General features: G+C 40.3%; 3 protein-coding genes across 5 annotated transcripts; 2 read left to right on the top strand and 1 right to left on the bottom strand.

Moving 5' to 3' along the window:
• Window positions 1–72: 72 nt before the first annotated feature.
• Window positions 73–3671, top strand: LOC103148394 (leucine-rich repeat LGI family member 3-like). Its single transcript, XM_007567134.2, has 5 exons — window positions 73–1098; window positions 1190–1359; window positions 1458–1622; window positions 1715–1805; window positions 2362–3671. The coding sequence occupies exons 2-5, from the start codon at window positions 1248–1250 to the stop codon at window positions 3089–3091; spliced, it is 1098 nt and encodes a 365-aa protein (XP_007567196.2). The 5' UTR covers window positions 73–1098; window positions 1190–1247; the 3' UTR covers window positions 3092–3671.
• Window positions 3672–5520: 1849 nt separating this feature from the next.
• Window positions 5521–9778, top strand: LOC103148395 (charged multivesicular body protein 7-like). 2 transcript variants are annotated; one of them, XM_007567136.2, is made up of 10 exons: window positions 5521–5832; window positions 5918–6089; window positions 6457–6642; window positions 7098–7231; window positions 7752–7800; window positions 7881–8000; window positions 8093–8191; window positions 8277–8334; window positions 9010–9228; window positions 9311–9778. In XM_007567136.2, the coding sequence occupies exons 1-10, from the start codon at window positions 5570–5572 to the stop codon at window positions 9364–9366; spliced, it is 1356 nt and encodes a 451-aa protein (XP_007567198.1). In that variant the 5' UTR covers window positions 5521–5569; the 3' UTR covers window positions 9367–9778. The 2 variants fall into 2 exon arrangements, with proteins under 2 accessions (XP_007567198.1, XP_007567197.1); XM_007567135.2 differs by having other exon boundaries at window positions 9007–9228.
• Window positions 9779–11653: 1875 nt separating this feature from the next.
• On the bottom strand, window positions 11654–21387 carry ccdc92 (coiled-coil domain containing 92). 2 transcript variants are annotated; one of them, XM_007567138.2, is made up of 5 exons: window positions 21247–21387; window positions 20909–21076; window positions 16726–16897; window positions 16468–16509; window positions 11654–13328 (listed from the first exon to the last, which is right to left on the bottom strand). In XM_007567138.2, the coding sequence occupies exons 3-5, from the start codon at window positions 16859–16861 to the stop codon at window positions 12517–12519; spliced, it is 990 nt and encodes a 329-aa protein (XP_007567200.1). In that variant the 5' UTR covers window positions 16862–16897; window positions 20909–21076; window positions 21247–21387; the 3' UTR covers window positions 11654–12516. The 2 variants fall into 2 exon arrangements, with proteins under 2 accessions (XP_007567200.1, XP_016534690.1); XM_016679204.1 differs by having other exon boundaries at window positions 20909–21073.
• Between the last annotated feature and the right edge of the window lie 6398 nt (window positions 21388–27785).

Below are 27785 nucleotides of genomic sequence, written 5' to 3'. Positions count from 1 at the left end.
CCCCAAAAAAACAAAAAGTCATGCCATAGAGGGTTAAAAGACGGATAGCACCACCAAAGTTGATATCAGAAATTTAAGACGACAAAACATTTTGACCTCAATCTCAAATTAAAGAACTTAAAACTTTCCATGTGCAAAACAGCCATCAAGCGAAAATCATTACAACAAATAACTTAGCAAAGGCAATGTGCATAGTATGTACAATGTATGTTTATTTAATATAGGTGAGGAAAGCTGCACAACAAAAGAGAGACTGTGACTGAGTTTAGAATGACTATTCAGAAGGAGGGCAGTGAAAAACAATGCTCCTGTGTCATACAGCCACTTTCCGCGTTTGGAGTGATATTTGTCTGGGCAGAGTGAGAGAGTGAAATTCTCTCCAGAAAGCTTGAGAGTCAGAAACCGGAAAGGAGTTACTTTGAAATAAGATTTAATCATCTAATTTAAAGACTAAGTGATTTAGAGTTTACATTTGAACCGTCTTTAGCATCTTTTGTTAGCATTTAGCAAATAGGAAGATTAGCATGATTAGCATTACTAAGAAACATCAGTGTATTTTCCTAACAGAAAATGTAGAACCTCTGCTTAATATTAAGATTTTCAAAAGACTGCCAACATATCCAAACCCAGGTTGAAAGGTTCTTAGAGATAAGAAGAGGTAATTTATGTAATATTCTCAACCTTCTTGTTGCCTGCTGAAAGTCTTGCTCTGTTTTGCATTTAGAGTAAACCACAGATATACCTTGACTCTTCATAGAAAATACTACGTTCTTAATTCTCTGCCCTAACTTCATGTTTCACACCTTCCTCATAGTGAAAATAGCCAATTCAGCATCTTTCTCCTTCAGTAACAGCATCCACACTCAAGACTGTTGTCATTTGTGCAACATGTTAGCACTTAGCTGAGAGTCTTTTCATTTTCCTGTCGCCAGTTGATTTTCTTTGCATCTCTGATGTACACCTACGCATTTCGAACCAGACAGATGATCAGTATTGATCCATATATGGAGAACTCTCATTTTGCAGATCCCTCTCAAACAACAACCTGCAGCAGCTGCCCAGAGATCTCTTCAAACATCTGGACATCCTCACAGATTTGTAAGTTTGCCATGTTATCATGAACTCTTTAAGCAGAACGGTCAGTAGCTCAGTTTCTTTTTTCTTTTTTTTTTTCATCTTTATGATTCAGAGACCTGCGTGGGAACTCGTTCCGCTGCGACTGTAAGATCAAGTGGCTGGTCGACTGGATGGAGAAGACCAACACTTCGGTTCCGGCCATCTACTGCGCCAGCCCCTTTGAGTTTCAGGGTCGCAGAATCCGAGATCTCACTCCACGAGACTTCAACTGCATCACAGCAGGTTTTTTTTTTTTTTTTTAGTCAATCTGTCTGCAACAGTTTTCTGAAGGTCATGGTGTAGTTTCATTGGTGTTCTCACTCTGATTTCTCATCCAACAGACTTTGCTGTGTATGAAACCTTCCCTTTCCACTCGGTGTCAGTGGAGTCCTATGAGTTCAGTGGAGATCACTTTGTGGCCTTTGCTCAGCCCGACTCTGGATTCTGTACCCTGTACATATGGGATCATGTGGAGATGATCTTCAGAAGGTTTCACAACATCACTTGTAAGTTTTTGGTTGTGACAATAAAAAACGATACATTGTACTCTGTAAATAATGAAAGCCTTATTCCTTCGGCTTCCCTCTTTCTCTTGCAGCTCGCTCGGCCGTGTACTGCAAACCTGTTGTGATAAACAACACTCTTTACATGGTTGTGGCTCAACTTTTTGGTGGATCTCACATATACAAGTAAGGCCTGAAGTTCAGCTTCATATTTAGTAGTGACTGCAACTGAAAGAAACAGCTCATTGGCAAATATTTAATGGTTTCCTTTTTAAAAAAATTTAAAATCACGTATACTTTTTTTTTCATCTACTTTGCACAAGTTTATTCCATTCAATTCCAATGATATAAATTGAAGTTTGTGGTTGTAATGTGATTAAATTTGTCAAGAAGCTCAAGTTCAATTCGAACTCTTTGCTAGAAGTCAGCTATCTAAAGGTTTGTGAGTGTGTGTATTGTTGTTTCCCCCTTTTGTGCCTGTGTTAGTGTGAGTTAGCTTGGCATACACACCTCTCACCCAATGACTGATGGGGATAGATCCCAGTCCAATGACCACATAGGGATTACGCATCTATAGTAAATGGATGGACTGAGGCAGAATTTGAAGAAAGGTTCTCTTGTAAAAACTGTTAAGTTGATATCTTTGGAAAAACAGTGGAGCAGATATTCATTGTTTTTCCATTAGTCCTAATATTAGCTCTGAATTTTGGGAAATACCTTGACAGCCTTTGTGTGAACGTAGGTGGGAGGAGGGACCGCAGCGCTTTATAAAGATCCAAGACATCGACACCAACCGAGTGAGGAAACCAAACTTTGTGGACACCTTTCTGCTGGATGATGAGTGGTATTTCGTTGTGGCAGACAGCTCCAAGGCGGGCTCCACCAGCATCTATCGCTGGAACAGCAATGGCTTCTACTCCCATCAGTCCCTCCATCCCTGGCACCGGGACACTCACGTGGAGTTCATAGATGTTGGCGGGAAGCCTCACCTCATCCTGTCCAGCGCCTCTCAGCCGCCCGTGGTCTACCAGTGGAACAGGAACCAAAAGCAGTTCGCTTTCCATTCCATAATCACGGAGCTGGCGGACGTGCAGATGGTCAAGCACTTCTGGGTGAGAAAAGTCCTCTACCTCTGCCTCACGCGCTTCATTGGCGACTCCAAGATCCTGCGCTGGGAGGGACAGCGCTTCGTGGAGATCCAGACTCTGCCCTCTCGGGGGTCGATGGCGGTGTATCCCTTCACGGTGGGGCCTCGTCAGTACCTGATCCTGGGCAGTGATTTCTCCTTCTCCAGAGTGTACCTGTGGGACGACCTCACCCAGCGCTTCCAGCCCTTCCAGGAGCTCAACATGAGGGCCCCGAGGGGCTTCAGCCTGGTGTCCGTCGACAACAAGGACATTCTGCTGGCCGCCAGCTTCAAAGGCAACACCCTGGCCTACCAGCATCTGGTGGTGGATCTCAGTGCCAAATGAGCAACAGGAGGTGTTCACCTACCTGCAATTTAAAATGTGCCAATAAGACTGCAAAAATGTCAAAGCCATGTAACTGAAAGTCTGCTGTTTCCTCTGAGGTTTTGAGTAAGTCAACTAATTACCTGATTGTTTATGATCTTTTGCACTATTGTTTAAAATCTAATTGAGTTATGTCAAAATTAGAGTTGTGCAACTGTTGAATCACTGTTCTATTTAAAGAAATGATGGCTCGACCATTGTTTTTATTCTTTGTGTTGTATTTAACTAATATCTAAATAACATGCATGTACATTTTCAGAATTGTTTGAAAGATCACACTGGAAGTTTAATAACTGAGAGGAAAATTATGTTTTGTACTCTATATGGTGAAATGAAAACCCTTTTGCACGACACTGTGTATAAAACAAGCTAACCCTAAAACACGTAAAACACTTTGTTTCATACCCATATGTATATATATCATCAACATAAATCTGTTTTTGACTAAATGCTTGTTCGAATCAAATCAACATTTTGTCACCATTCATTGTAATGCCAATGCAATGTCCACAATAAAATGAGATTGGTGTAAGAATTTCAACAAAGTGTAAAATCTTAGCAGCCATTCAGCATTTTAATAGTTTGTACTGCTGCCTTCAATGCTGCTGTTCCAAAAATTTAATGTAAAGAGTGTGAGGAGCCCATAATGCAGCAGCTCTTATTAAGATTTTGTGCACAGGGTAAAGGAGACAGTCTGTACTGTTGCTGGACTTGTTCTGCCATGATCAAGGACTAGTAAGATACAATAATGGGAACACAAACAAAAAAATATATATATAAGTTAAATAAATTAAATCTTTCTTGGTATAATCATAACATAATGTAGAATTCAAAATTTATTTTACATATTATGGTAGACATGATTGTTTCTCCCTATTCAATCAGAAGCTTTTTCAAATTCACTGTAACACAGACTGCTACACGAAATCTTTCCTGCTATCAACCATGGCAGGAAAGAAGTTATCTATATAACTCTTTGAAGAATTTGAATTAGTATGAGTTGCAACAGCATTTAATTTCCCTTTGGTATCAATGTTTGAATTTAAATTATTTATTTAATTTGAATTTGTATATAGGAATGGTATTCTTTTTGGGCCTATTAGTAAGATCAAATATTATAATTTAAATTTTAAAAATAAACTTAGGTCTTTTTGCTTATAATGCAACTAAATTCTAGAAAAAAAAAAGGTCAAATAAATTCATGGCAGTGCCTTCGGTCAGATGCCTCTTTCAGACTGCTCTAATACAGACTGCTACAGGAGATCGATCCTTCCCATGGCCATTAATATGTACAACTCATTGAAGAAAATTGTATGAGTTACAAGAACATTCAATTGCCTTCTGGTATTACTTTAGTATTTCTGAATCTAACTGTATTTGATTAGTGAATATTTGTTATGGAATAGCAGCAAAAGAAAACAGTGCCATATTGTGGTAGAATGGGGAAAATACCCAGAAACTGTACTCAAGTTATAAGGTCCCTAATTCAGTATATTATTACTCAAGTAAAAGTAAAAAGTCGCAGTTCAAGAAACTAAGGTTATTTGAGTATTGAGTAATTGATCAGAACATATATTTTGATATTTAAAAAATTCATCAGGTAGATAAAAATATCAATTATGTGCAATTTCTGGTATTTTAAAGATTGATGTGCAAAATAAATACACATAAGTAAGATAATTACCAGATACAAATTCAGGGAGAAACACCAATTTTCTTTTTCACTATAAAACATATGAAACCAATACCTGTAGTAGGTGATGTAGACCAGGGCAAAGTACTTCCAATTGAAAATAATATCTTCACTGTATCTTCTTGACCTCCAACTGGCACAATAGGTACAAAAGACAGAAAACAATATTAGAACAATGAATCTTGGGTACAAACAAGATGTTTCATTCAAACATAAACTGGTGTGTAGCTCGATGCTTCCACGGTTTTCAGGTCTCCGTGTTTACAGCTACTTACTATTTCTCAAAAAAATCGCTGCCCTCTTATATGCGTATAAATGTTGCAACTGTTAAGTTCCTTAGCAAAATACTGGGTGCGTTTTCTTTACTCTACAGCGCGTCTCTGGGTGGGCGGTAGCCTGGTGTCAAGAGCAGAGGGAAAGCCGCCGCTTCCCCGTCTTGGTGTAAATAATAAACACACACAATCATTTTTTTGTTGATATGTAAAAGCTAGCTCCGCGTTAGCATCAGTTTACAACACCGTGGCGAAGTGAAAGTCTCTGACAGTTGATTTTAAACACCGGAGCCGTAATTTTCTTCGACAAAAGATGTGCGAACCGACATGCTATCTAGCAATAACTGCTAATATTAGCCTTCTCTCTCGAGTTCACCGTTGCCAGTGTTAAATCTAGCTATCCTCGCAACCAAGTTACCGTGACAAGCTGCTTTGAGTGGCGAATCAGAACCTTTTCAGTGTGGGCTTTATAAAATGTCTACCACTTCGGAAATGAGCCTGCCACCTGAGTGGAACGACGACGAGCGGATGAATTTTATGTTCTCCGAGTTCAAGGAGAACCGGGATGTGAACACCACGGACTGGGACAGTAAGATGGACTTCTGGACAGCTCTCATCATGCGGAGCTGCAGACGGCGCGGCTCCGTGATTGTCAACCTGCAGGACCTCAATAAGACCTTCCAAAGGAAAGAGAAAACACCGCTGGGCCTTTCGACTGTAATCCAGACCATGGCCAGGTAACTGTGGGCGTGTCGGTGCTTGTCAGTATTATTGTCAGTCATGTTAACTCTCTCTCTCTTTCTGTGTGTTCCTTTCGGTCAGGTGTGGGAAGATCCAAAGAGAGTCTGAGTTCGCCGCCAGCGTGGACTGTGGGTGGGTTTCCTGGAGTGTGGGAATGCTGCTGGTGAAGCCACTCAAGTGGACCTTCTCCACGCTTCTGGGCAGCAACAGAGTTCCTCTGGAGGAGTCTTTCGTTGTTATCGAGCTAGTAAAGGTTTGCCATGCCCTTGTTGTTTCCATAGAAGACACAGTCCTTTGCATAACGCTTTAACTTCTGCTTAATTTGATACATTACAACAACAAACCGAAAGTAGAACTCTGAAAAGTGTGGCATGCATGTGTAGTCAGTCCCCGTTGGATTTTATTTGGGTTATCAGAGTAAATGTGGTAGATAGAAATGCATGACACTTTTTGTCGTGTGTTGATCTCTTGCATAAATTGCTAATAAAATTGAGTAATTTTTTTTTCCAAGAAAAGGGTTATGAATACTTTCACAAAGGGTACTGCATCTACTATACAGTCGGATTTGTTTTAAGATGCAGCTGTACTGGATGGTTTCCTATTTCGTTCTTCTTTTTCAGGAGAAAGCCGCGGAACTGCTAAAGGTCTACCGAAGCAGTGACTTTTCAAGCTGCTCCGTTGTCTCATTTCAAGAGTTGTGCACTCTGTCCTCCAACATCTGCGCTGATGAAAGCACCCTGTGCATGGCTCTGCTGCAGCTGCAGAAGGACAAGCAGGTCATAGTTTCCTTGCACGAGGGAGAGAAGGTAAAGCGGAATATAATCACCGTTGGGACTGCACGATGTTAGGAAAACATGGTTCAAGAATGCCACCACAGTGATGTGATTATTATTATCTTTTGTTTTAGGTCAGTAGCAGAACACAGATAGTCAATATTTCTGTCTGAACAAAGAGGTTTTATTGTTACTCTGCTAAACAAATTAGTTATAGTTTCTTAATGATTTAAAATGAACTGTTTACCCTCAGAAACTCTTTACAACAAGTGACACCAGATACATAACAAAAATAAACAGTCAGAATGAGTAGCATTCAATAATTAGCTAACACTTCTGTTACTTCATAATATGCAGTAACAGAACATTGTTTTTCATATGTTGTGCAGCTCTAATCAAAGGCAACTAAAAAGTTGCCTTTGATTAGATACAACACAAGTGCTTTTGTACGATACATGAAGACGTACCTGATTTCTTCTGTTTTCCAGATTGTGAAGTTTTGCCAGCTGGGACAGGATCGTGTGTCTCCATTTGGTGACATAGACATCGGGATCTACCAGCTGCAGCGCAGTGAGAAACTTCTGGAAGAGCGTGTGCAGAAACTGAACCTGGAGGCTGACAGGTTGATCTTAGACATGAACGTTCCTGTTAGACGTCTAGTTCTTGTATAAGAAGTGCGAATTACTTTAATTCAATAGAGCCAAATGGAGAGGGTTAGATTTGGATGCTTGTTTAGCATAATCTCACAATGGAAAATACTGAAACTCCCCCCCTCCCCCCCACAAAAAAAAACAGCCTTTAAATGGCCCTGCTCTAACAAATCACGTTAGAGAATATGTTTTTGTAATGAAGTAATTAAATCAAATATATTTGCACTTTAATGTGGTTTAAGGATAACATGCACTTTGCTGAGGCTTTTGCAAAAGAAAGTGTCTCACAGCATCACAGATCCACCATCAGACTTAACACTGAGCATAATTTGTTTTTCCACATGTTCATTTTACAACAGGCTTACCAGAAGTGATTGTTGTGGAAGAAGCTCAGTGTTTCATGTATTTCCTGTATTTGTTTAGTGCTGCAACTAAAGATCATTTCAATAGTTGCAGTTTTACTAAACTGCACTCTTAAAAAATGATTTCTAGGTGCAAAGAGGAAGCAAGAATTCTGCTGCGAGATGGGAAGAAAACACAGGTCATTATAAACAGAAACTTATTTTAAGACGCGACCTTTGAAATCACAGCAGCAGTTTAAGTTGAATTTCTGTCTCCAAGGCGCTGAGGTGTTTGAGAGGCCGGAAGAGAGTGGAGAAGAGAGCAGACAGCTTGTTCGCCAAGCTGGAGACCATCCGGGGAATCCTGGAGCGAATAGCGCAGTCACAGACTGATAAGATGGTATGAAGCGCCTTCGCGCTTTGATGTCCACATGTCTTCTGTAACTAAGTTTTCCTTCATTGGTTAAAGAGTGTGTTCTGGTGTGTGTGTAGGTCATGCAGGCCTACCAGGCTGGAGTGTCTGCTCTGAGGATGTCGCTTAAAGATGTGACTGTGGAGCGCGCCGAGAATCTGGTGGATCAGATCCAGGAGGTACGCAGTCGTCGTTAAGCCAGGAAGTTGTATATTTAGATTATTTATTAGGTTTTTATTATTTTCTCCTGTTCCATACTAACAGTTATGCGACACGCAGGATGAGGTGAATCAAACCATTTCCAGTGGTGTAGCTGCTGCAGGTAAGTTCTTCTGTTCCTACTTGGCTTAATTTTATTTTTCATTATTATTTATTTTATTTATTTTTAGCATAATAGGATCATGTCACATGTAAATATAAAGAAACGTTTCACTCAAAAGTCCATTTACTATAACTTGTGCAATTAAGCACCAATAAACCTCGTTTCAACACAAAACAGTGATTGTTATCAAAACATTATCACTGTTTTGTGATTAAAAAAAGAAAATAACAGAAAAAGACATATTATCCTTCTAATGGCACAGCACTCAACTGAGTCAATGTGCCTCAATTTAGCATATTATATTTTAATATTTTCTTAAAAGTAAAAATGTATAGTCTCTTTTTTCCATTTGTTTTAGTTCTTTGGGTTTTTTTGTGTGTTTTTTACTTCTGATCCTCTCGAATTATAAATGGAATCTTTTTTTTCTAAATATTTTTTTTGCATATGTGTTTAGTATTTTTAAGCATAACTTGCAGAATATATTAGTCCACCAAGTCGTGAAATTCCATGAATTTGAAGAACGAAGGATTTGTTGGACCTCTGTAGCGTTTTGTGCTTAAAATTCTAACAGCTGCTTTTTTTTTTTTTTTTTACAATCATTCCCCCAACACTTCTACTCAATAAGTCTGACAAGGAGTGATCACTTTATTGACATATTATGCGTTTTGTCAGTAGATGAAGACATGGACGAGTTGGAGAAGGAGCTGAAAGCGTTGCTGGATGAGTCGGAGCCAGATGTGAACACGTCGGGTCTACCTGCAGTCCCAACGAACCGCCTGGGTCCCACCAGTGAGCAGACCCTCAGTTCTCTGCCCGACGTACCCCGCGGCCACTTGCATGTTACCACTGACGCGCTAGAGGAGGAACTGAATCGGTTAACCTTGTCAGAAGCAGGTGCGCAACTTCAGATTCCTTCAGTTCTTTCCGTCTTTCGGACGTTCCAGACAACATGTGGGTCTACTGTCTTTGTTTTCAGGATCTCCACAGAGGAAGGCAACGTCACCAGGGAGGAGAGCAGAGGCCGCTCAGTGATTTTCATCGACATCCAAGTCAAAACAAAGCACTTTACTTAATAAAGACAAGTACAGAGGAGGCATGCCAGTCTGGACTTTCCAACAAATAATGCAGATCTACTTTTTAACTTGCTTGCTGTCATAATTTGAATAACTCTTTGGCTCCAGCGGGAATGCTTTTAAACCGGTTAAGAGAACCGTACAAAAGGTTTGTCCTGTGTTTATCGATTATACGTGGATGCTCGTTGTGTAAAGTGTGTGATAGTGGCCTTCTGAGGTGTAAAGACGAAGCTGTGTAACGGAAAGACATGCCAAATGATTTATCATAACCAAGTTTATTGTTGAGATGTACCTGGAAGGATGGAAAAGAATGCCTAAAGTGAGTTTAACCAAATATGTTTGTCAAAAAATAAAATTTATTTTAATCACTCGTCTTAAGGTTTATTTGTGTTAAATCAATTAAAAATAAAAAGCCCTGTTGGTCTACTACACTCATCCTAGCAGCGCTGACAACAGTGTGAATCCTCTTATCATTTGATTGTTTCAAAATTTCTGACAAAATAGTTTTAAGGTGACTCCTCTGCGCTGTGGCAACTTCTGTTCTTTTCAAGTTAAAATCCACTGTTTTGGGTTTTTTCTCCTTTAAGTTTGGCAATAATAATAATCATCTAACCTCATCTTAGGGGCACCGCTGTTGACAAACAAACCTGGCCCAGTACCCTTCCTCCAGCTTTTCCGACATTCATTCAAACCAAGTAACCAAACGAAAAAAAAAATAAAAGCATGGTAGTAATATAATGATTTGTATTCTTTAATGACAAGTGATTTTATTGTGAAAAGCAGGCTATTAAGATATTTAATTACCATTATTTTGGTGGTGTGACAGGTACAGAGTGCATCAGGATTGTTTTTCTTTTTTTTTCCTTTTTCCTGTTGGGTCATTAATAAACAATAATAAAAAAAAACAATACAAATTGACAGCCTTTTAAAAAGTACAGTTGGTAATATCACAATATCCAGCAGTGTTTTAAAAATGCCCTTGTACGACAAAAAGCATTAATGAATATTGTTCAAACCTAAACGAAATCCTCCGTCATCTTTCCTCAGACACGCTTGCGCTCTCCTCCTCGCTCACACACAGGCAGAAACACTCCCTGCTTACATATATATATATAAATATCCATATTGCATTAAAATATGTCCAGTGCTGCTTCCTTCTACGAAGCAAAGGAAAAGCTTCAACTCGATAACCGGCACATTTCAGTTACACACATCGCAGCTTCTACCTACGGTCACGTGAGTATACAGATACCAAATTTAAAAAAAAAGATATTTAAGGAGCAGCAGTGTGATTACGTCACCTCTATCCTACGAAGCTGCTGCTGACGTCTTGCTATATGGACTGCTGCTACCTCCTCTGTACTCCAGATATGTAAAGGTAACTTCTAGCCATGACTACGTTTCACAGCTTGAGCACGACTAGGCCGGTTAAGCAGGCACTGACGCAGATATTTGGCTGAGACTTGGTTGTTTGCACCACATAAAACAGATCCGACAGGTCGAAGCAAAAAGGTCAAGATGTGAATAGTACAAAAAAAACAAACAAACAAAAAAAACTCATTGGGGAGATTAATAAAACTCATTTGGCGTGCTTGACAGTAGTCCATTTCTACCGTAGAAGAAGAAAACGTAAAGGTCCTCATGGAGTACCACGAAATAACGCGTTTGTTTATACTGCCGTGTTGCGTAAAAAGCAGGCTGCACAGTGGTTCAGGCTCTTCGCTGTTCTTGCAGTGTAAGTAAGTGTGTTTATACTAGGGTCAGATGCATAAATAATGCATAAACCAAACACAATGCATGTGCCCTTCTCTACACATTGGATTTGTATGGATGTAAGAGCAATGTGCTAGTGTGAGCGATATTAAACTAAAACCACACAAACAGAAGTTGAGGTAAAATGAAACAAGCAGGCTCATCTGGAGGAGTTGGAAGACCTTGGTCAGACTTTAATAGAACCATTATTTGCTGCTTTAGCTTTTTGCGGAGGATGATATGTCAGCTCGTGTGCTTTAAAGCCCCACGTGTGCAATACTGTTTCTATTTTCCTTCCATTGAGGTTTGTTGCTTTGAACTTAGAAAGTGGAGTTGCATATGTAACAGATTTAAATTCAGGCTTTGTTGTGTTCATGGGTTCACAGCCGAGACTAAGCATGTTTCCTCCATACTTTAAGCCAGAAATGGGGTTAAAGTATGACGGAAGTGCATGAGTGTAAAATTTCAAAATGATTTGAATGTACTGACAGAAGCACATCCTGCAGTGCCTGATAAAGGTATTCATATGCCTTGAACTTCTTCTTCTTCTTTTTTTTTTTTTACATTTTACATTAAAATCACAAACTTCAGTGCATTTGATTGAATTTTATGCAATAGGTCAACAGAAATTTCTGCTCCATTGTGCGGGGGAAGGAAAATGATAGTCGGTTTATGAAATGTTACAAACAACAAAAACGTTACATGCATTTGTATTTGGCTCTCTATACTCGGACACCCCTAAATCAAATCCAGACCAAGCAGAGTTCACCATGTGCAAATTAATTTCATTAAAAATATTCAATATTAATTCATTTTGTAGCAGGAAGGTGACAAAACAGACCAAAACTGAACTTTAGACATGCAAAAACACCGATGTATTGCAGAAAACCAGAACAACCTGAACACACCACTTCAACAGTAAAACATGGTGGTGGGTGATTAGGAACTGAACCTGTTAAAAGCTGCTAAAGACTTAAAAATGAAGCGTAAGGTTGAGCAAAGTATGAGAGCATGGGAAACTGATATGAGTATTAACCACATTATTCAGATTGTTTATAAAACACTTTTAAAAAGCCATGTATCATTTTCCTTCCCTTTTTAAAGTTATGCACTGTGTTAGCAGCAGAAAATCACCTAAAACACACTGACGTTAGCGGTTATGACGTGATCAAATCTGAAAAAGTTCAAGCTGTATGAATACCTCTGCAAGGCACTCTATATAAATCTGGCAAACAGAATGCATAATAAACACATTTTTGCCTTTGTGCTCACGCTCCTTTTAGTCATAAAACCAGAGTTTTATGCATCTGGCCCTAGATGTGCATCTGTGTTAATGCGCAGGTGCAGCATTGCAGTGTTAAACTGTCCTATCGGCTTCTGAGCGCTTCTGCAGAACCTTGTCCTCGTTGACCTGGTCCACAGCCAGCGTCTCCAGCTCGGCCTGCGGCGGGGCGAGGGGAGGGGTGCCATGCGGGATGCGGTGCGCCACACCCACGTGGGCCCTGTGCTGGCGCTCCCGAGCTGGGCTGTGTCGGGGGCTGGCCACGGCGCCCAGGGGAGGAATGGGGGAGCGGTCGGAGACGATAGGAGGGATGACTGCGGGGCGCTCACGCACTACCTGCTGCGCGTCGGGAGACTCCCGGCCCGCCTGCAAGAACGGCGTCGGGTCCGGCATGGCGTCGACCGGCTCTCGCAGGACAATCCGCCTGCCGTCCGGGCCCAGGCGATACACTTCCGTTAGCTCCGGGTGAAGAGGCTGGGAGAGGCTCTTCTTCATCCGGCGACGCGGGGTTTCAGGCTGCCTGTCCTTGGCGGGGGGAGGCGTCGGCTTGTAGGAGCTGATGGGGCTGACGTTGGGACTCGCCTCGGAGGAACTTCCAGCCAAAAGCTTCTTCTTTGTGGCGTGAAGCTGCGAGGTGAGGTAAGCGATGGTGCTTGCCCTCTGCTCCAGCTCCCCAGATAACACGGCCAGCTTGTGGCTCTTCATCTTAAGCTCCTCCAGGTACTTCTTCTCCCGCTCTTTGATGGTGTTTTCCAGGACAGAAATCATGGCGTTCTTTTGCTCCAAGTCCCGGAGCAGCTCTGTGTTCTCCTCCTCCTTCTTTTTAAGTTGGGCCTCCAGCTCCTCACACCTCCTTTGCAGCTCCCTGCATCGTTCCTCGCTGCTGTCTGAACACACAGTAATGAGGAACATCACAGCTGTTAAATGTGTGGTATAAGTAAGACATAGATAAGACGAAAAAGAAAAAAACACACACACATTAGACTACACACTCAGGCATTCAGCTCAGACAGTCTGTCAGCACAGAGAGAGACAGCAGGATCCTTTGGAGAGTCGTTTGCAGTGGTCAGAGAGCTCCGGTCTCACATTACAGCTTTTATGGGCTCTCATCTCCATCACTGCAGCTCCTACCTGACTCTGCAACACCTCACTGCAGCCAACTGACTGTGCAGCAAATTACAGTCAACTTCTAATGCAAATTCAGTCATCGTTCGCAAATTTTCTGCTTGGCTTTTTCCAAGTCTATTTTGCGTAGACTTGGAATTTTTTACAAATTATCATAACGTTTCCGCAAAATCTGACCAATCATCTTAAAGTTTTTCTTTCTTTCTTTCCTTTTCTGAAAAAAAAACATCACTGCAACAGGGCTGAATTTTTACAAATCCCTTCCATCCCCTTCTAATTTAACCCCTTGTTTCACAACCTGTAAGATAAAAGCTGTGACGCAAAAGGGTAACATTCGCCTTTTTTTTTTTTTTTTTTGCAGAAACCATTTTGTATAAGATTTTCTTATACTGTGTATACAGTCATTGGTAGCACGTGGGACATATCCCCCACTTTTCTTGTATTTGTGTCCTCTGTCCCGCGCACTTTTTCAGTCGCTACCACTGTTTAGTCAGTTGTTATGGCAATGTGATTTTCCGAACCGTCTTTAAATGCATCATGAGCATGCGCATGATGACGCCGGTTACACCTGTGGGTCTAATCACTGAGGGAAGACCGACGCTGAGCTACACGGTCTGTGTCATGTCCAGCAACTAGCCAGAGCTAAAAGGCAAAACAACTTTCCAGTTTTCCTCCAAACAAACCGAGGAAGTTGAGTAATGATGCTGCATCCAGATAATGTTAGCTAAATGGTGGTAATCCATACTAGTTTATCACATGAAGCTTGTTTACAAGAACACTAATGTCTTTGTTTACTGTTTTACATCCTTGCTAGTTAGTTAATCCCAGGAATAAACCCAAGCCTCTTTAATTTCTGTTCATAAGTTGTGCTCACTGTTTCCATATATTTAAAGGAAATCATTATTGTCACAACAGAAAGAGCAAAGAGCCAGAGAGGAGACATTAGAGCAGAGGTCAGCAGGGGGACGATGATGCAGAGTTTTCTCAGGTAAGGAGAGATTATAACTTGATTTAAAATAAAAAGAGACAGAAATGGAAGGTATGTGCAACAATTTCAGCTTTTTTATCAGACCGCGTTATAGTAAAACTAAAACTTAAGGGTGTGCTGTGGTGGCGCAGGGGTCAAGCACGACCCCCCATATGGAGGCCTTAGTCCTCGATGCAGCTGTCGCAGGTTCAGTTCCCAGCCTCGGCGACCTTTGCTGCATGTCTTCCCCCTTCTCTCATTACCCACTTTCCTGTCAAATAAAGGCCACTAGAGCCAGTAAAATGTTTAAATAAATGAAACTTAAAACAATTGCAACTACGACCACAACTTTTTGAAAAAGGTGCCAAAAATTCTGTGATTTTAGGGCACAACAATCACAAAAACAAAAACAAAAAAAAAACATAACGTCCTGGAGAGGCTGAAATTACTGTTGTTTATATTCAAATGTTTAGAAACTTGCACCTCACTTCTCATTTCCTGATCTCAGTCACCCATTTAAAAATTGAATGGTTGGAAACAAGAGTATCATATTTCCTTCCTGGGGGGGCTGGTGCTTGTCAAGCCCAGTTGGCGCAGCTGCAGTGAGCAGGTTGGACACTGTGCATTAGTGCTGCAACAGATAATCTCATTTCCTGCACTCCAATCTAAGAGATGTCCCACACTAACATGATGGTGAGTCATATTGGAGGCTTTAGCAACGTTGAGCTAACACAGCTCTGTCAAAAAGCCTACATCGTCCCACCGTGATCTCACATGGCACCCTTCATACTCAAGACATCTTTACCAGCAGAGTGTGAATCAGACGAGGATGTGACTTCATGGCATCATGGTTTAGAGGGAAGCGGCAGCTGGGGGAGCTGCAATCAACAGCAGTGAGTCAGACAGACGGAGCAGTGCTTCCTGGTTAAGGTTTTACCAGGGAAGAGAGCTGGCAGAGAAAGCTATTTTAGCAGGTGACATTCATTTACAGCTCTCTCTGGTGCAGAGTTTGCTCTGTAGCTGCTGTTGGAAAGTGGAGCACTCCCGTAGATGCCATCACAACATTTTGAAATCGCACATGAACTTATCAGACTTTTTTTTTTACATGAAAGTGATTACTGAATTATTTTTGAAACAGAATGTTGTTAATAGCAACTGACATTTTGCTTCAGATTTCACAATCTCCAGTTTTTCAAAAAGCTTTGATCCACTGAAAACCATCTTAGCTAATCACACTTTCTCTTGGACTATAAGCAGGGATAAGAACATGCAAGCTTTTTTTTTTCTGGCCTTCCTGATATGTATGATTATTAATTGTTCAGAGTTGGAGCAGAGGCAATTAAACTCTCTTTGACGTCTTAAATTAGCCATTAGCACAGATGAGTATAGCTAGCATGACTACACTATTCCTTATAAAATGCTAAGTCCTTAGCTAAATTTGACACTTCCAATATGTGGATTAACTGGTTTTGGATGCTGTGCAGTTACAAAAATTTTTGTTTTTACTTGTTTTGTGTTTAACTTTCAGACAAGTTGTGAATGTGGGTAACCGTGACAATAGGATATTGTTTTTACAGCTGGGAGTAGTAGCTCAGCATTTTAAATTAGCATCTCAAATAATGCTACAGCCCCACACCCTAAAGGAGTTTAAAGACGCAGAGCAGGACAAAAGAGCAGAGAATCTCAGACACAGATTTAAAGAGGAGAGGCAATAGCAAATGAAGTGGATTAGGATGAAATTGTTGATGGATGTTTAGTGGCATGAGATAAAATATAATCCATGATTATTAATGATTTCATTTCAGCTAGTAAAGACGTGCATGTTTTTTGTTATATTAACTACTGTAATTTAACAAAAGTCCTTCCAGTGTTCTAATTTCTTTTTTTTTTTTTTTTTAGCAATAACTGCATAATGCAGGGCAATAGTGGCTTACCTGATGGATCGGAGCTTCTCACAGTGAGCTCATATGTCAAATCTGTGAAAAAGAAAGATGAGGCTGAAACATGGAACAAAGCACCTGTCTAACAAATTGCTCCCACAAACTAAGCTTTGAGGATTGAGAACGTTGTGCTTTGTTTTGGTCATTAGATCATTTTTTGCCGCCATGATAGTTCAGCTTTCATGCGTTTGAAATTCTCTGAAATATACTGACTTACCAGAGAACCAAGAAGCTGATTATGTATGCGCTCACCCGTGCATTGCTGCTGTAGTCGACGGATCTCTGCGTGAAGCCCCTTTAGTGTGTTAGCATGGTCCTGCTGCAGAAAAAGCAGGTTTTTCTGAGCACTGTGCAGCTGATTCTCCAGAGTTACGTTTGCTGAGGCCATGGCGATATCTGTTTGGATTCCCACCACCCCTGGAACCTTAAACCCACAAAGACAGAAAATGTCAAGCCGTCCAGCACACACAGACTTTGTCAGTTCATCCTACAAACCACGAGGGCATCAAGAAGCTCCACAGCATATTGGAACATCCTTTTGTTTTATGTGAGTAAAACAGTGTGACATCATGCTACGGCAATAAAAATGACATTTATTTTAGAATGTTTATGTACATCTTTATAAAACTGAAAGAAATCCCAATATTTTGAGGCAATATCGTAACTATGATAAAATGACGACAAGAACTTTCAAAGAAATGTATCATGATAAATGATACGATACATGCTCACCCCTAAGAATCTGTCAGATGAGAGCATCTACTGCAGTGACTCCATCCAACAGGCTGAGTATCATATCAGCATGCAAAGTGTGAATTTACAACAATATATTAGCCAACAAATTCTGCATACCAAGCAGTCCTTTGCGACTTATTTGGATGATGGTCTGTTTGAGATCCATTATGCAGCCCTACTTGGGAGATATTTTTTAACAAACTGAGATTCATGCTCAGCATTAGATGAAATATCTGATCCAGTATCTATACATGACTACCAAAGACACCGAAGCTTCATACACTGATACATACGATGCTCACACTGTTTGCGGCAGGTCAGCCTGCAGGGAAAAACAGGGGGGAAAAAAAAAAAAAACTCATCTTCCTTCCTTGTCATGCCCCACCCTCCAGACCACAAGAGACATAATCACTCGGTCTAACAATCTCTACCCTCTGAGAGACACCAACATCAGACTAAGAGATAACAGCACATTGATCCCTGTATACTCCCCACCCCTCCACGCCCTCTCTCTGCATACAGGAACGAGCTTCAATTAAATATCCCAGACCTTCTCACTCTTACATCACCATCTCACCAACATGAATAATTCATTCTAAGACACCTGACTGAGCAGGCTTCCTTGTTTCAGCGGATGCGCAAACGTTTTCATTTTCATGGGGAAAAGTAAGAGGCGGTGCCAGCACCAAAAACCCAGACTGTTTAGAACAAACGCAGCCAGCGGTGTGTCATAAAGGCTGAGGGGATAATCTATTATTGATGAGTAATGTGAAGTCCTTCCGGTAAACCCTGCGCTGCAAGCATATCTCTCATCCCAGCTCTTTCCTAGAATAGCTCAGAAAGCTTTCCGCTCGCAAAGACATGACCTCAGACAACTTCACTATCAACACGGCTCATGCAACATACTGCAGAATGGTGGATATAAAAAGAGGATTAAGATTAATTTAATCCTCTCAATAAAGTTAATCAAATGTCATGTTTGGGTCTCCTTGCCCTGCGACAGGCTGGCGACCTGTCCAGGATGTACCCCGCCTCTCGCCCGGAACGTTAGCTGGAGATAGGCACCAGCAACCCTCCCAACCCCACTAAGGGACAAGGGTGTTCAGAAAATGGATGGATGGATGGATGTTTGGGTCTCCTTTGATTTTTGTTTTTTATGCACAAATACACCCATCTGTATTGCTTTTTCAAACTGAGATGAAGAATGATGAATTATACATGAGCTGCAGCAGCACGAGACATTAAGAAGGAGATACTATCCTAAGCCAACACAAGTCTCCTACTGTAACATTTTCAAATCTAATGCACTGTCTGCACATAAATACAAAGCATAACAAAATCTAAGTGCTAAACATTCATTGTTAGTTTGACTTTTACACAGATATTTGCAAAAGTATTGAATAAACACTGGCTAAACTTTGAAGCAATACTACTAAGGGGTGTTGCTTCTTTAGGCTTCACAGCATTACCGTGTCTGCTATTTGTGATCATAAATATTTCCAAACAGCTAATGTTTTTCTTGTGAACGAGGGTAATTGTTGTAGACTTTTTTTCAGCCAGCTGACCAGCAGCACACAGAAACAAATTCAATTTCAAAAATACTTTACTGAGCCCAAAGGGAAAGTAAATGTTGTTGTTGTAACTCGTATTTATTCACTCTTTAAAGCACTTTTCTGCTTTTTCTGGCATCTCAAAAAATGCCTTTAAGAAGCATGAACAATATGCAGGTAGATATTTGCCAATTTGGAACAGTGACTTTGTAAGACCTTGTTATAATTTGATACCTGGAGCTGGTGCTGCCTGTGTTAATCAATATTTTCCCAAAAAAAGAGAGTCTAAATGATAAACAATACATGAATCACAGCAGGATGAAACATTAGGAAGTAGCTAAGCCAATACAAGCTCTTAGTAGCAACTTCCTGTAATCAAGCTCAACAATGCGTTATTGTACATTAAGTTTTTGCACTCTACCAGATTTCACTGGGAAATATACTGATTCTCCTGTTCTGATGTATCTGTAATTAGCTTTGTATTTTTGGAAAACCTACAAAGGTTTCTGTTCAAATCTGGTCCAAGGCATAAGCAAACTATTGCCTTGTTCACACTGCAAGATTTTTATGCCAATCAGAAAGCAAGGTGATAAAAACCTGGAGAAGAACTGTCTTTTTGTTTTATTTTCTCTGTTAAAAAATATTTCAGAAACCATCGCCTTTGCGTAGTCCTAGATGGCCATGTTTGTTAGCTCTGAACTCATGTTTGATCTCGCAGAGTTTTGTGAGATTTCCCATCTATCTGAATGTTCAGGAGTGAAATGTGTGGTGTGTTGTTCCTGCCGTGTGGCTGGACATCACACACTGTAGGACCAAACCTGCTATACCATAATTTTAAAAGACTTGCAGTGTGAACCAGTAATAAGAAGTTCATTATGACTTCAAGGCCAGCAGGGGCTCTCAAGAATGTTTCACTTCTTACGCAGTACGTAGATCTCAATACATCAAATTTATAGATAAGTTTAAAATAATATTTGATAATAATTTATATGAATTCATTTTAAATTGAAGTAATAATACACACAAATACATTTGCAATATTAAAGTTATGTTAACAATTCAATTTTAATTTGGCTAGTGTGTGCACTGGACTTAAATTTCATGCAGAATCAACCTGCAACCCAGTTCTATCTATATTCAACCAATCCATCCATCTGCCCTTTTTAACTTCCTGGATTTGGGGTTACAAATCAAATTCGGATTTGGGCCCCGTTAAATTTAGGGCCGGCCCTGCTCATGTTCCTAACACCAGACCTTTACAGCAGCAATAATAATAATTTTACAAGAGGAAAGAGTATTCCCACTAACAATTACTGCTTTTATTTCTAAGATAGTATAAATATCTGGCAGGAGGTCGGCAGGCATCCCTGATACTTTAGATTTCAGCACCTGCATTGCGGACAGCACCCTGAATACAATACCTCTGCTGCTCCTGACAGCAACAGCCGGGGGATCGTTGCTTCCCTCAAGCAGAGTCGTAAACTTTCAATAAGCAACAGTCAGGCTATGACATTCACTCTCGTTATCAAATAATGTATCAAAGCTCGACAAATCCTAGCCGTGCTGCTTCATAACAATACAAAGATGTCATCGCCGCATTTGGTGGGGTCATCACAAAGGGTGTCCTTGCAGCCAGTGTTGTGTTGTGTTGTGTTGTGTTGCGACTCAGGGAGGAGCTGTCCAGTGTAAGGAACCGCAAACAGGCTAGTTACGAGCCAGAAGCAACAAATCTTCCCTTGCAACAATTGCTGTACTCAAAAACGAAAATGCCGATCATGAAAAACGCTTACTGGCTTTCTGGGTGTTTCTGAAAATGCGACACCACCCACAAAATAGGGCATAACCCATGGTATTTATTGACGCTTTGCACCATTGCGCATGAATGAATTGACTGAGACAAGAATATTTAAAATACTTCAAACACTCATTACGGCATAAAACTAAGTCTGAACCATAAAACGCGCAGAACAAGCTCATACTGACAGTATTTTCGCAGTTTAATCGTCACGTTTTAATTACTGCAATAATTTCTCTGTTGGAGCAGGTGAATTATTAAGCTACTACGCCTTTATTGATGTAGCCTAGCTAGAAAGCTAAGGACGCCGAAACCGGCAGCCCAACATTAACGGCAAATATTTATGTCGGCTTACCTTTCAGCTAAAAATACGTGGCCGTCAAGAAGCTGCTAAAGCGCAATGAATAGTGGTCGAACGGGCTAGCCGCAGCGGCTAAGCGCACTCCACCTTGCAGGACATGTCGGTGATGCTGCCAGCGGCTTGCCTCGGTCGGCTGTGTTCCTGTCAGATCTCCCTGAGCTACTAGACAAAATAAAGCGATGCACCATGGGAAGCCAGAGGAAATACTGACAACATACTCAACATTTATACTCTATTTTTATCTTCCAGTTTGTAATATTCATTACAAATACATTTATGAATTTTCAAAGACGTATATTAGAAAGAAGGGGGAAAAAACAGCGATTACTAACCTTAAATAATATAAACTGCGCAAGTAGCGGATGCCCTTAGTATGCGACCGTTTTGCGTTGATAAGCGTCATCACCATGGCAACGGAGTCCTTTCAATGCTCTTTACAGATGTATTTACGCCACCTAGCGATACTGTTGTAACGTTGCAATGCAGTGATAACGTTTTTATTGAGATATACATCCTGCCGGCGTCAGGTGAATACAGGATGGTAAAGGTAAAAAGATGTGAACGGATGTAAGGTTGGGAAAGCTGTTAGGCAGCTGGTGGACAGCAGAGGGCGGTATTACTCTTCAATGGTTTGTTTTGTTTTTTCTTCACTCCTATTGCTCTTTCTCCAAATCCACGCAGCATACTCTTCTGAGAGGGATGAAAAGTAGGTGGTTCTAGAGTTCTGAAAATTGCACTATGGAACAGCCTTGTTTAAAACAAATTTGAATGTTTCGAAAACAAAACAACAAATCCATCATTTATTTGCCAAAGAACAAGAAACTGAGATACCCCGATATTCATTAATATTCAAAAACATATTCACGGATACTTTGTTTCCTTATGAATGATTCCACATCTACTATTGGCTGGACTCCAATGGGTTACACATGTAAAGTGAGTGGTAGATAGTTTAGTAAGGGTAAAAGAAAGCTCACATCAAAATACTAGGGATTACATTACACTGCCATGCTATCTATCCCTAAGAGTCAAAATTAGAGAAATGAATGAATGTGGAAAATGACAGACGCATACCAAAACTCTGTCTTATCTTTTAAATCATCTCAGCACTTTTCTCTCAAAGCTTCACTGAGTTCCTGAGTCTAGGGTATGTAAAGGTGGAAAAACAGAGGCCCTTTCATCGCTGCCCCAGAATATCACTATAAATTATTTCTGGCCATACAAAATCCACGGGAAGCGGCTACTGTGTGAAACGATACAAACTAAAAACATAAAAGATTACATTTCACGTCCAACCTCAGAGTGAACCTCACATCTCCAAATATAAACAATCTAAGTAAGTGGAATTATTGTCCCCATCCAGAAATGTTATTTTTCAAAACAGACTTTAATCTCTTTCGGTCTTTGTCCTGTTTGCAGTAGGGATTAAATTCTCCTGATTACTTTACTTTTAGCATTTCTGGCACACTTCCCAGCTTCCAGTGAGTTAGGAAGTAAGAAAGTTATCCTCACACAAGAAGAAATCCCCAACAGAAACTCTTTTCCGCCAAATGATTTTCTTTTTATCCAGCCAGTTCCCTCTATTTATCTCAACATGCAGTGAAATATCTCATTAAGAGGAACTAAACAAATAAAAAATGAGCTCCTGTGAGTCTATGGTTTTATAGCCACTGTTGTCTTGACCTGTGCCTAAAGGGGATCAGATCAGGTTAAAATGAAGCTGAGGAATCTCCAGATTACATCCACCAACCAAAACTTCTCTTCCAGCAGAGGTTTGCTGTAAGTCTGGCATTACCCATAAGTATGTCTTAATCGAGCCCAGAGCCTGTCCTAGTTTGAAATTCATCTTTTATGCAGAAACCAAAGAAATGCTTTCTCTTGAACACAGGCATGAACTCAGAAATACGTGATGCCATGCAGATGGCGGCGAGGGCATTGGACATGAGCCTAAAATGTCTCTCTGATGGAAAACCAATAAGAGCGAGCAGTTAGGGAGTTAGGTTTTCTTTTTCTTTTTTAATTTTTTTGCAACTTCTTGGCAATTGTCACACTCACTGTGATCAAAAGTGAATTTATGTCATTTTTTAAAAATGCGTCTCATCGGTATAGTTACTGGATTTCACACAGAACTTTTTACAGAGGCACAAATGAAATGTGGGCACATCACAGCCCGTCCCATAGGGCACTTTTCTTTTTTTTTAACTCGGTCGAGCTGCCAGCACAAACACTTCTCAGGTTGTAACAGTTTTACAGTTTTTATATTGAGATTGGCAAAGCCAGTGCCTCTACAACTCTGAATACCCAATTTAATTTTCCAACACCCTTAATTTTATTAGCATCTGCCTATAGAAATACAGTCATCAATGTATCATTGACAGTAACATGGAGTGGCAGGATTAAGGTTTCTGCTGCTGTGAAATGATTGCGTTTGTATGGTATAAACCTGAATATGTAACGTTGCCTTAGAGCTGAAAAGGTGAGCTTCACTTTTAGCTTTGTCCAGGAAATTTTTGAAATGCGTTTTAAAGTGCATTTATTCTTTAAATGCTTTCTAGCTTCATCATAGAAAAGCTCCCAGAGTCTCAGCGTTGTAAATCCACCTCCAGGCAAAACAGCATCAGAGATGTTCCTATTGCCAAATTCTGGATACATTTCTCACTTGACACAGCTTAAAAATCTGCAACAAATGTTCATCAAGCCATTTAATGTACAGAATTATTAAGCAACAGAAGATATCACATAAAATCCAGGCCAATCTTGGAAGAAAACCTGCTGGAGGCTGTAGAAAAGTAAATATCAATTCAGGGGTCAAATGTAATGGTTTAGATCAAAAGCATAATCATTTAGTAAAATGGTCCAGTTAAAAACCCACATCTGGCAAGACTTGAAAAGTGTTGTTCACGTCCCGTCTTTCTCCATTCTGACTGAGCTTGAGGTGTTTATGCCAAAAAAAGAAAAAAAAAAAGAAAAATTAGGATGCGTTTCAGTCTCCACAAAGTCAAATCTGACACAAACTCACCGTTTAACATTTTCAGCTTTAACTGCAGCAAAAGGTACCTGTAGTTTTATAGAACATGAAGATAAATGCATGGCACAACATTCAGGTAAAGAAGTTTTGCAAAAAAAAAATCTTTTACTTCATTTAATGCAACGATTTGTGTTGACCGGTCATTAAAAAAAAAAAAAATCCCAGTAAAATACACAGAACTATATGACTGTAACATGACAACATACGGAAATATTTACCCTTATGCTTATGAATGCTTATTATTATGAATAGCTTTGCAAGATATTGATTGATGGCTCATTAAATTTAAAATAATTCATTCTTATTTATAAGCTGCTACTAACGGGACTTCAAACCCCATAAATCAGGTGAAAAATAAAATGATAAAATTAGTGGAGTTGGGAGGGAAGGCACTTCGATTAAATAGGAATACATTTCTCTGACACAACTTCATGCCAAAACTATATAAACTATAGGAAATTTACAAGCTGAGAAAGCAAAGAGAGGAAATTAGAGCCAGCATGTTACATGTTGGGATCCTGATGGACAGCCCTGCTGTGGTGTAATTGCATCCCTGCTGCCAAAATGTCCCTGCCTTTATTCTGGTAATGAGGCCAGACAGCAGGAACACAGCATTTTCTACGCAGCTTTTTTGACAGCCCATGGAGAGCAATGGATTTATTGCAGCTTAAAATTGACACATTAATTACAAAGTGCTAATGAAGCACTAATATCAGACTTTGATGTGGGTAAAACCCAAGGTGCCACCTTATGCCAAGAATTTTTACCAGCGAGATCAAGTGAAATCATGAGGCTTTACAGCACAAAGTCAAAACAGTTTAAGAAAGATGAAGTCTGTCCCAGATTTCACCAAGGCGGAGACAGGATGCACACTACAGACAGTCCTTCAGATGGACTTTTTACCTCAGAATATTACTTTTAAGATGTGAAAGTAATGTTGATCTTTTTACACCAAATTATTTTTGACAATTTTAAAAAGAAAAAAAAAACTTCAAGTCAAAATAATAATAATAATAATAATAATAATAATAATAATAATAATAACATAAACTGGAAAAGTTTTATGGGGTTTTCTGGAATTGTACTAAACTGGTTCAGATATTGTTTGATTATTGAATACTACAACATATCTTACTATATCTGAGCCTTTGACATACAACTTTTTAAAAACTGGCACTTAACCAGACCTGAAGAAGCAAAAGACTCCCAAACATCCCAAAAAAAAAAACCTACATGTGATTATAGACATTTATTACACACACACACACACACACACACACACACACACACACACACACACACACACACACACACACACACAAAAGTGCAAGAACTAATAGTTTCCTGTCAAAACACGACTCAGAAAACTGGCACATGCTTTTATTTTCACTAGGCTACTTTATACCCATGGTGTCTAAAATGAACTAGGTAATTGAAACAGATTAATGCTGCTGCCACAGTCCTGACCAACATTAGGAATAGGAATATATTATTGATATAATGAATCACATTATGTGGAGTCACTCCCTATTTGTAAAAGGATACAATTTAAATTCTAGTAGAGGATCTGTAAGGCCTCAAATGATTGTGGGCCTAAATGTATTTTAAAGTTGATGATCCGGTACGAACCACGTAGATCCTTCAGTTAATCAGAGACCAACTCTATCAGTCTCCAGAGGACGAGAACCAGGCAGGATTTAGTCTCTATGCTCCACAACTCTGGAATCAATTCTCTGAAAACTGGAGCTGTGCAGAAATATTTGCTTCCTTTGAATCCAAACTGAAAACATCACTGTTTTCACAAACATTTCCATAAAGATTAAAAGATAGTGTTGTGGGTTCGTTTTCATCATCACTTATTCCTGCCTTCACCTGGCATAATTAATTTAACCTTTCAGAGTGTGAAGCTCTAAACGTTAGGCTTCATGCTGCAGGGGTTAAACACTGGCTGCTGTTCATGCATCTTCCACATGGATTCCAGCGCCTGCGTGATCTCCTGTAGCCTTGGGCCCGCTCCAGTCAAGCTGGCCTACTCATCCTTTAGAGGTGGACTCCAAATAAAACAGCACGGGTCGGCCAAGCAAAACCCACTACAGAGCTATTTTCCACCGTCTGTGTGGCCAGGCAAAACACGAGGAGACCATTTTACCCCGCTCCTTCCCCAGATCAAGAAACACTAGATCAGTGAGACTGATGAAAAGGTCCAATCAAGACACTATCGGGGCCTTTCCTAAAGCCTCCCACTTCCTCCGTGGCTGTAGGTGAGGAGCTTTACCTAGTCCTGCTCTTTTCTGAGTGGGACCGCCGCTTCATGGCCTCGGCGCAGACAGGGTGTGTCGGGTGCGAGCCGCCCGAACTGAAAACATTTGCTTTTCAGCTCGTGTATTTTATTTCCTCCCACTGTCTCAGTCGGACACATTTCCTCCATATTGACAATATCCTGTGTTCCCACATGGTGTCAAGACGTTCCAAGGGACTTGCCAGACATTCTCCTTCGCTCCGGCGCTGCACTGACCTGTTGCCAGTGTGGCACAGGGGCCTCCGCTGCTCATTCAGGCTGACTTTTCAAACAAGGACATCTCAGTAGTGGAGTCCTCAGGGCCTCATGGAGGGTCTCAACTTGACTATCTTCTTTCAGAGAGGACTGAAGGAGGCAGCAGATGACCCTCACCCAGCTGCTGGAAACCCCACACCAGCTGGCTGCTGTGAGAGCACAGGAAAGCCGTGGATTAAAACACCGGCAATGCAGAGTTCTCTGTGACTTTCAGGTCACCTATGCTGAATGAAAAACTCCTCTGCAAAAAAGTAGCATAATGATGAACATTATGTAATATAAAGAACATACTGCATTTAAAACTCCTGGATCACCCATAAACAATAACCAGAAACATCTATTTATCCAGTACAACATAGAGGATTATTATAATGTGAAAGAAAAAATATAACATAGTTTATTTAAGTTTATGTGGGACATAACAAGTAGCGAAGTTATTCACATTTACCTCAAAATCACAATTACATTTTTCATTACACTTTATATTGAAACATTACAGCAGGCTAGGTTCACTAAAAGACTTGCTGCCTGAAAGCTGCAGTTTGTAACTTTTATGAAGCAAAATGTATTTTTTACATATTTGTTGAACCTATCACTGTGTTATAACAGTATGAGACAGACGGTCTGTGGAAAAAAAAAATCTAATTCCTGTCCCTATACGGTCCTGCTGTCATCTGGGCAAATACACTGCTCTGTCAGAAACAACCAATAAGAGCCAGGAGGAGGGTCTTATTGCTATCAATAATCCGTGTGTATATGCTGCTCACTCCCTCCCCTTTGCGCTTTGGTACCCTGCATCTGGTCCACTGCAATGGAACTTGTCATGAATGCTCAGGCAAGTTAGCATGGCCACCGATGACGGTAGATAAATACTAAGTTATTTCTCTGCTATCAGCACATTGAGCAGTGGGTACATGAGCATGATTGACAGTGCTAAGACCCTCCTTCTGGTTTTGGTTGGTTGTTTTTGACCGAGAGTGATGCATGCAGATGGCAATAGCAGCTCACTGAGGATGCAGAGGAGCTTTATTTTTATTTATTTATTTATTTTTTGGTCACAAATTATGTCTCAAATATGTAAAAAAAAAAAACCATTTTGTAAAAATTTCATGCTACAGCTTTAGATGCTATTTCTTGAAGGCAAACTTAATAAAAAGGGTTTGTTCATCATCTTCTGTACCTAATTTAAAAATCAGATTTGGACTTGCAAACAGAAAACTTGAGCAGTCTGTTTTAGAGCAAAGCATGTGTCAAAACGGCCCAGTCAAAGTCCAGAGCTAGATCCAATT

This window comes from Poecilia formosa, unplaced genomic scaffold, assembly GCF_000485575.1.
Source record: "Poecilia formosa unplaced genomic scaffold, Poecilia_formosa-5.1.2 Scaffold204, whole genome shotgun sequence".
Taxonomy (NCBI): Eukaryota; Metazoa; Chordata; class Actinopteri; order Cyprinodontiformes; family Poeciliidae; genus Poecilia; species Poecilia formosa.
Note: the sequence above shows the minus strand (reverse complement) of the source record. Positions and strands in the feature narration are given on the sequence as shown.

Bases quoted from the DNA above. Each gene is read 5' to 3' on its own strand.
- LOC103148394 (XM_007567134.2), top strand. From the start codon at position 1,248: ATGGAGAAGACCAACACTTCGGTTCCGGCCATCTACTGCGCCAGCCCC. The intron at 1,360-1,457 runs GTTTTTTTTTTT...CTCATCCAACAG, and splicing joins CTTCAACTGCATCACAGCAG to ACTTTGCTGTGTATGAAACC. The intron at 1,623-1,714 runs GTAAGTTTTTGG...TTTCTCTTGCAG, and splicing joins AAGGTTTCACAACATCACTT to CTCGCTCGGCCGTGTACTGC.
- LOC103148395 (XM_007567135.2), top strand. From the start codon at position 5,570: ATGTCTACCACTTCGGAAATGAGCCTGCCACCTGAGTGGAACGACGAC. The intron at 6,090-6,456 runs GTTTGCCATGCC...CTTCTTTTTCAG, and splicing joins TTGTTATCGAGCTAGTAAAG to GAGAAAGCCGCGGAACTGCT. The intron at 7,801-7,880 runs GTCATTATAAAC...TCTGTCTCCAAG, and splicing joins GAGATGGGAAGAAAACACAG to GCGCTGAGGTGTTTGAGAGG.
- ccdc92 (XM_007567138.2), bottom strand. From the start codon at position 16,861: ATGGCCTCAGCAAACGTAACTCTGGAGAATCAGCTGCACAGTGCTCAG. The intron at 16,510-16,725 runs GTGAGCGCATAC...TCTTTTTCACAG, and splicing joins ACTACAGCAGCAATGCACGG to ATTTGACATATGAGCTCACT. The intron at 13,329-16,467 runs GTAAGCCACTAT...CTGTGTGTTCAG, and splicing joins GAGAAGCTCCGATCCATCAG to ACAGCAGCGAGGAACGATGC.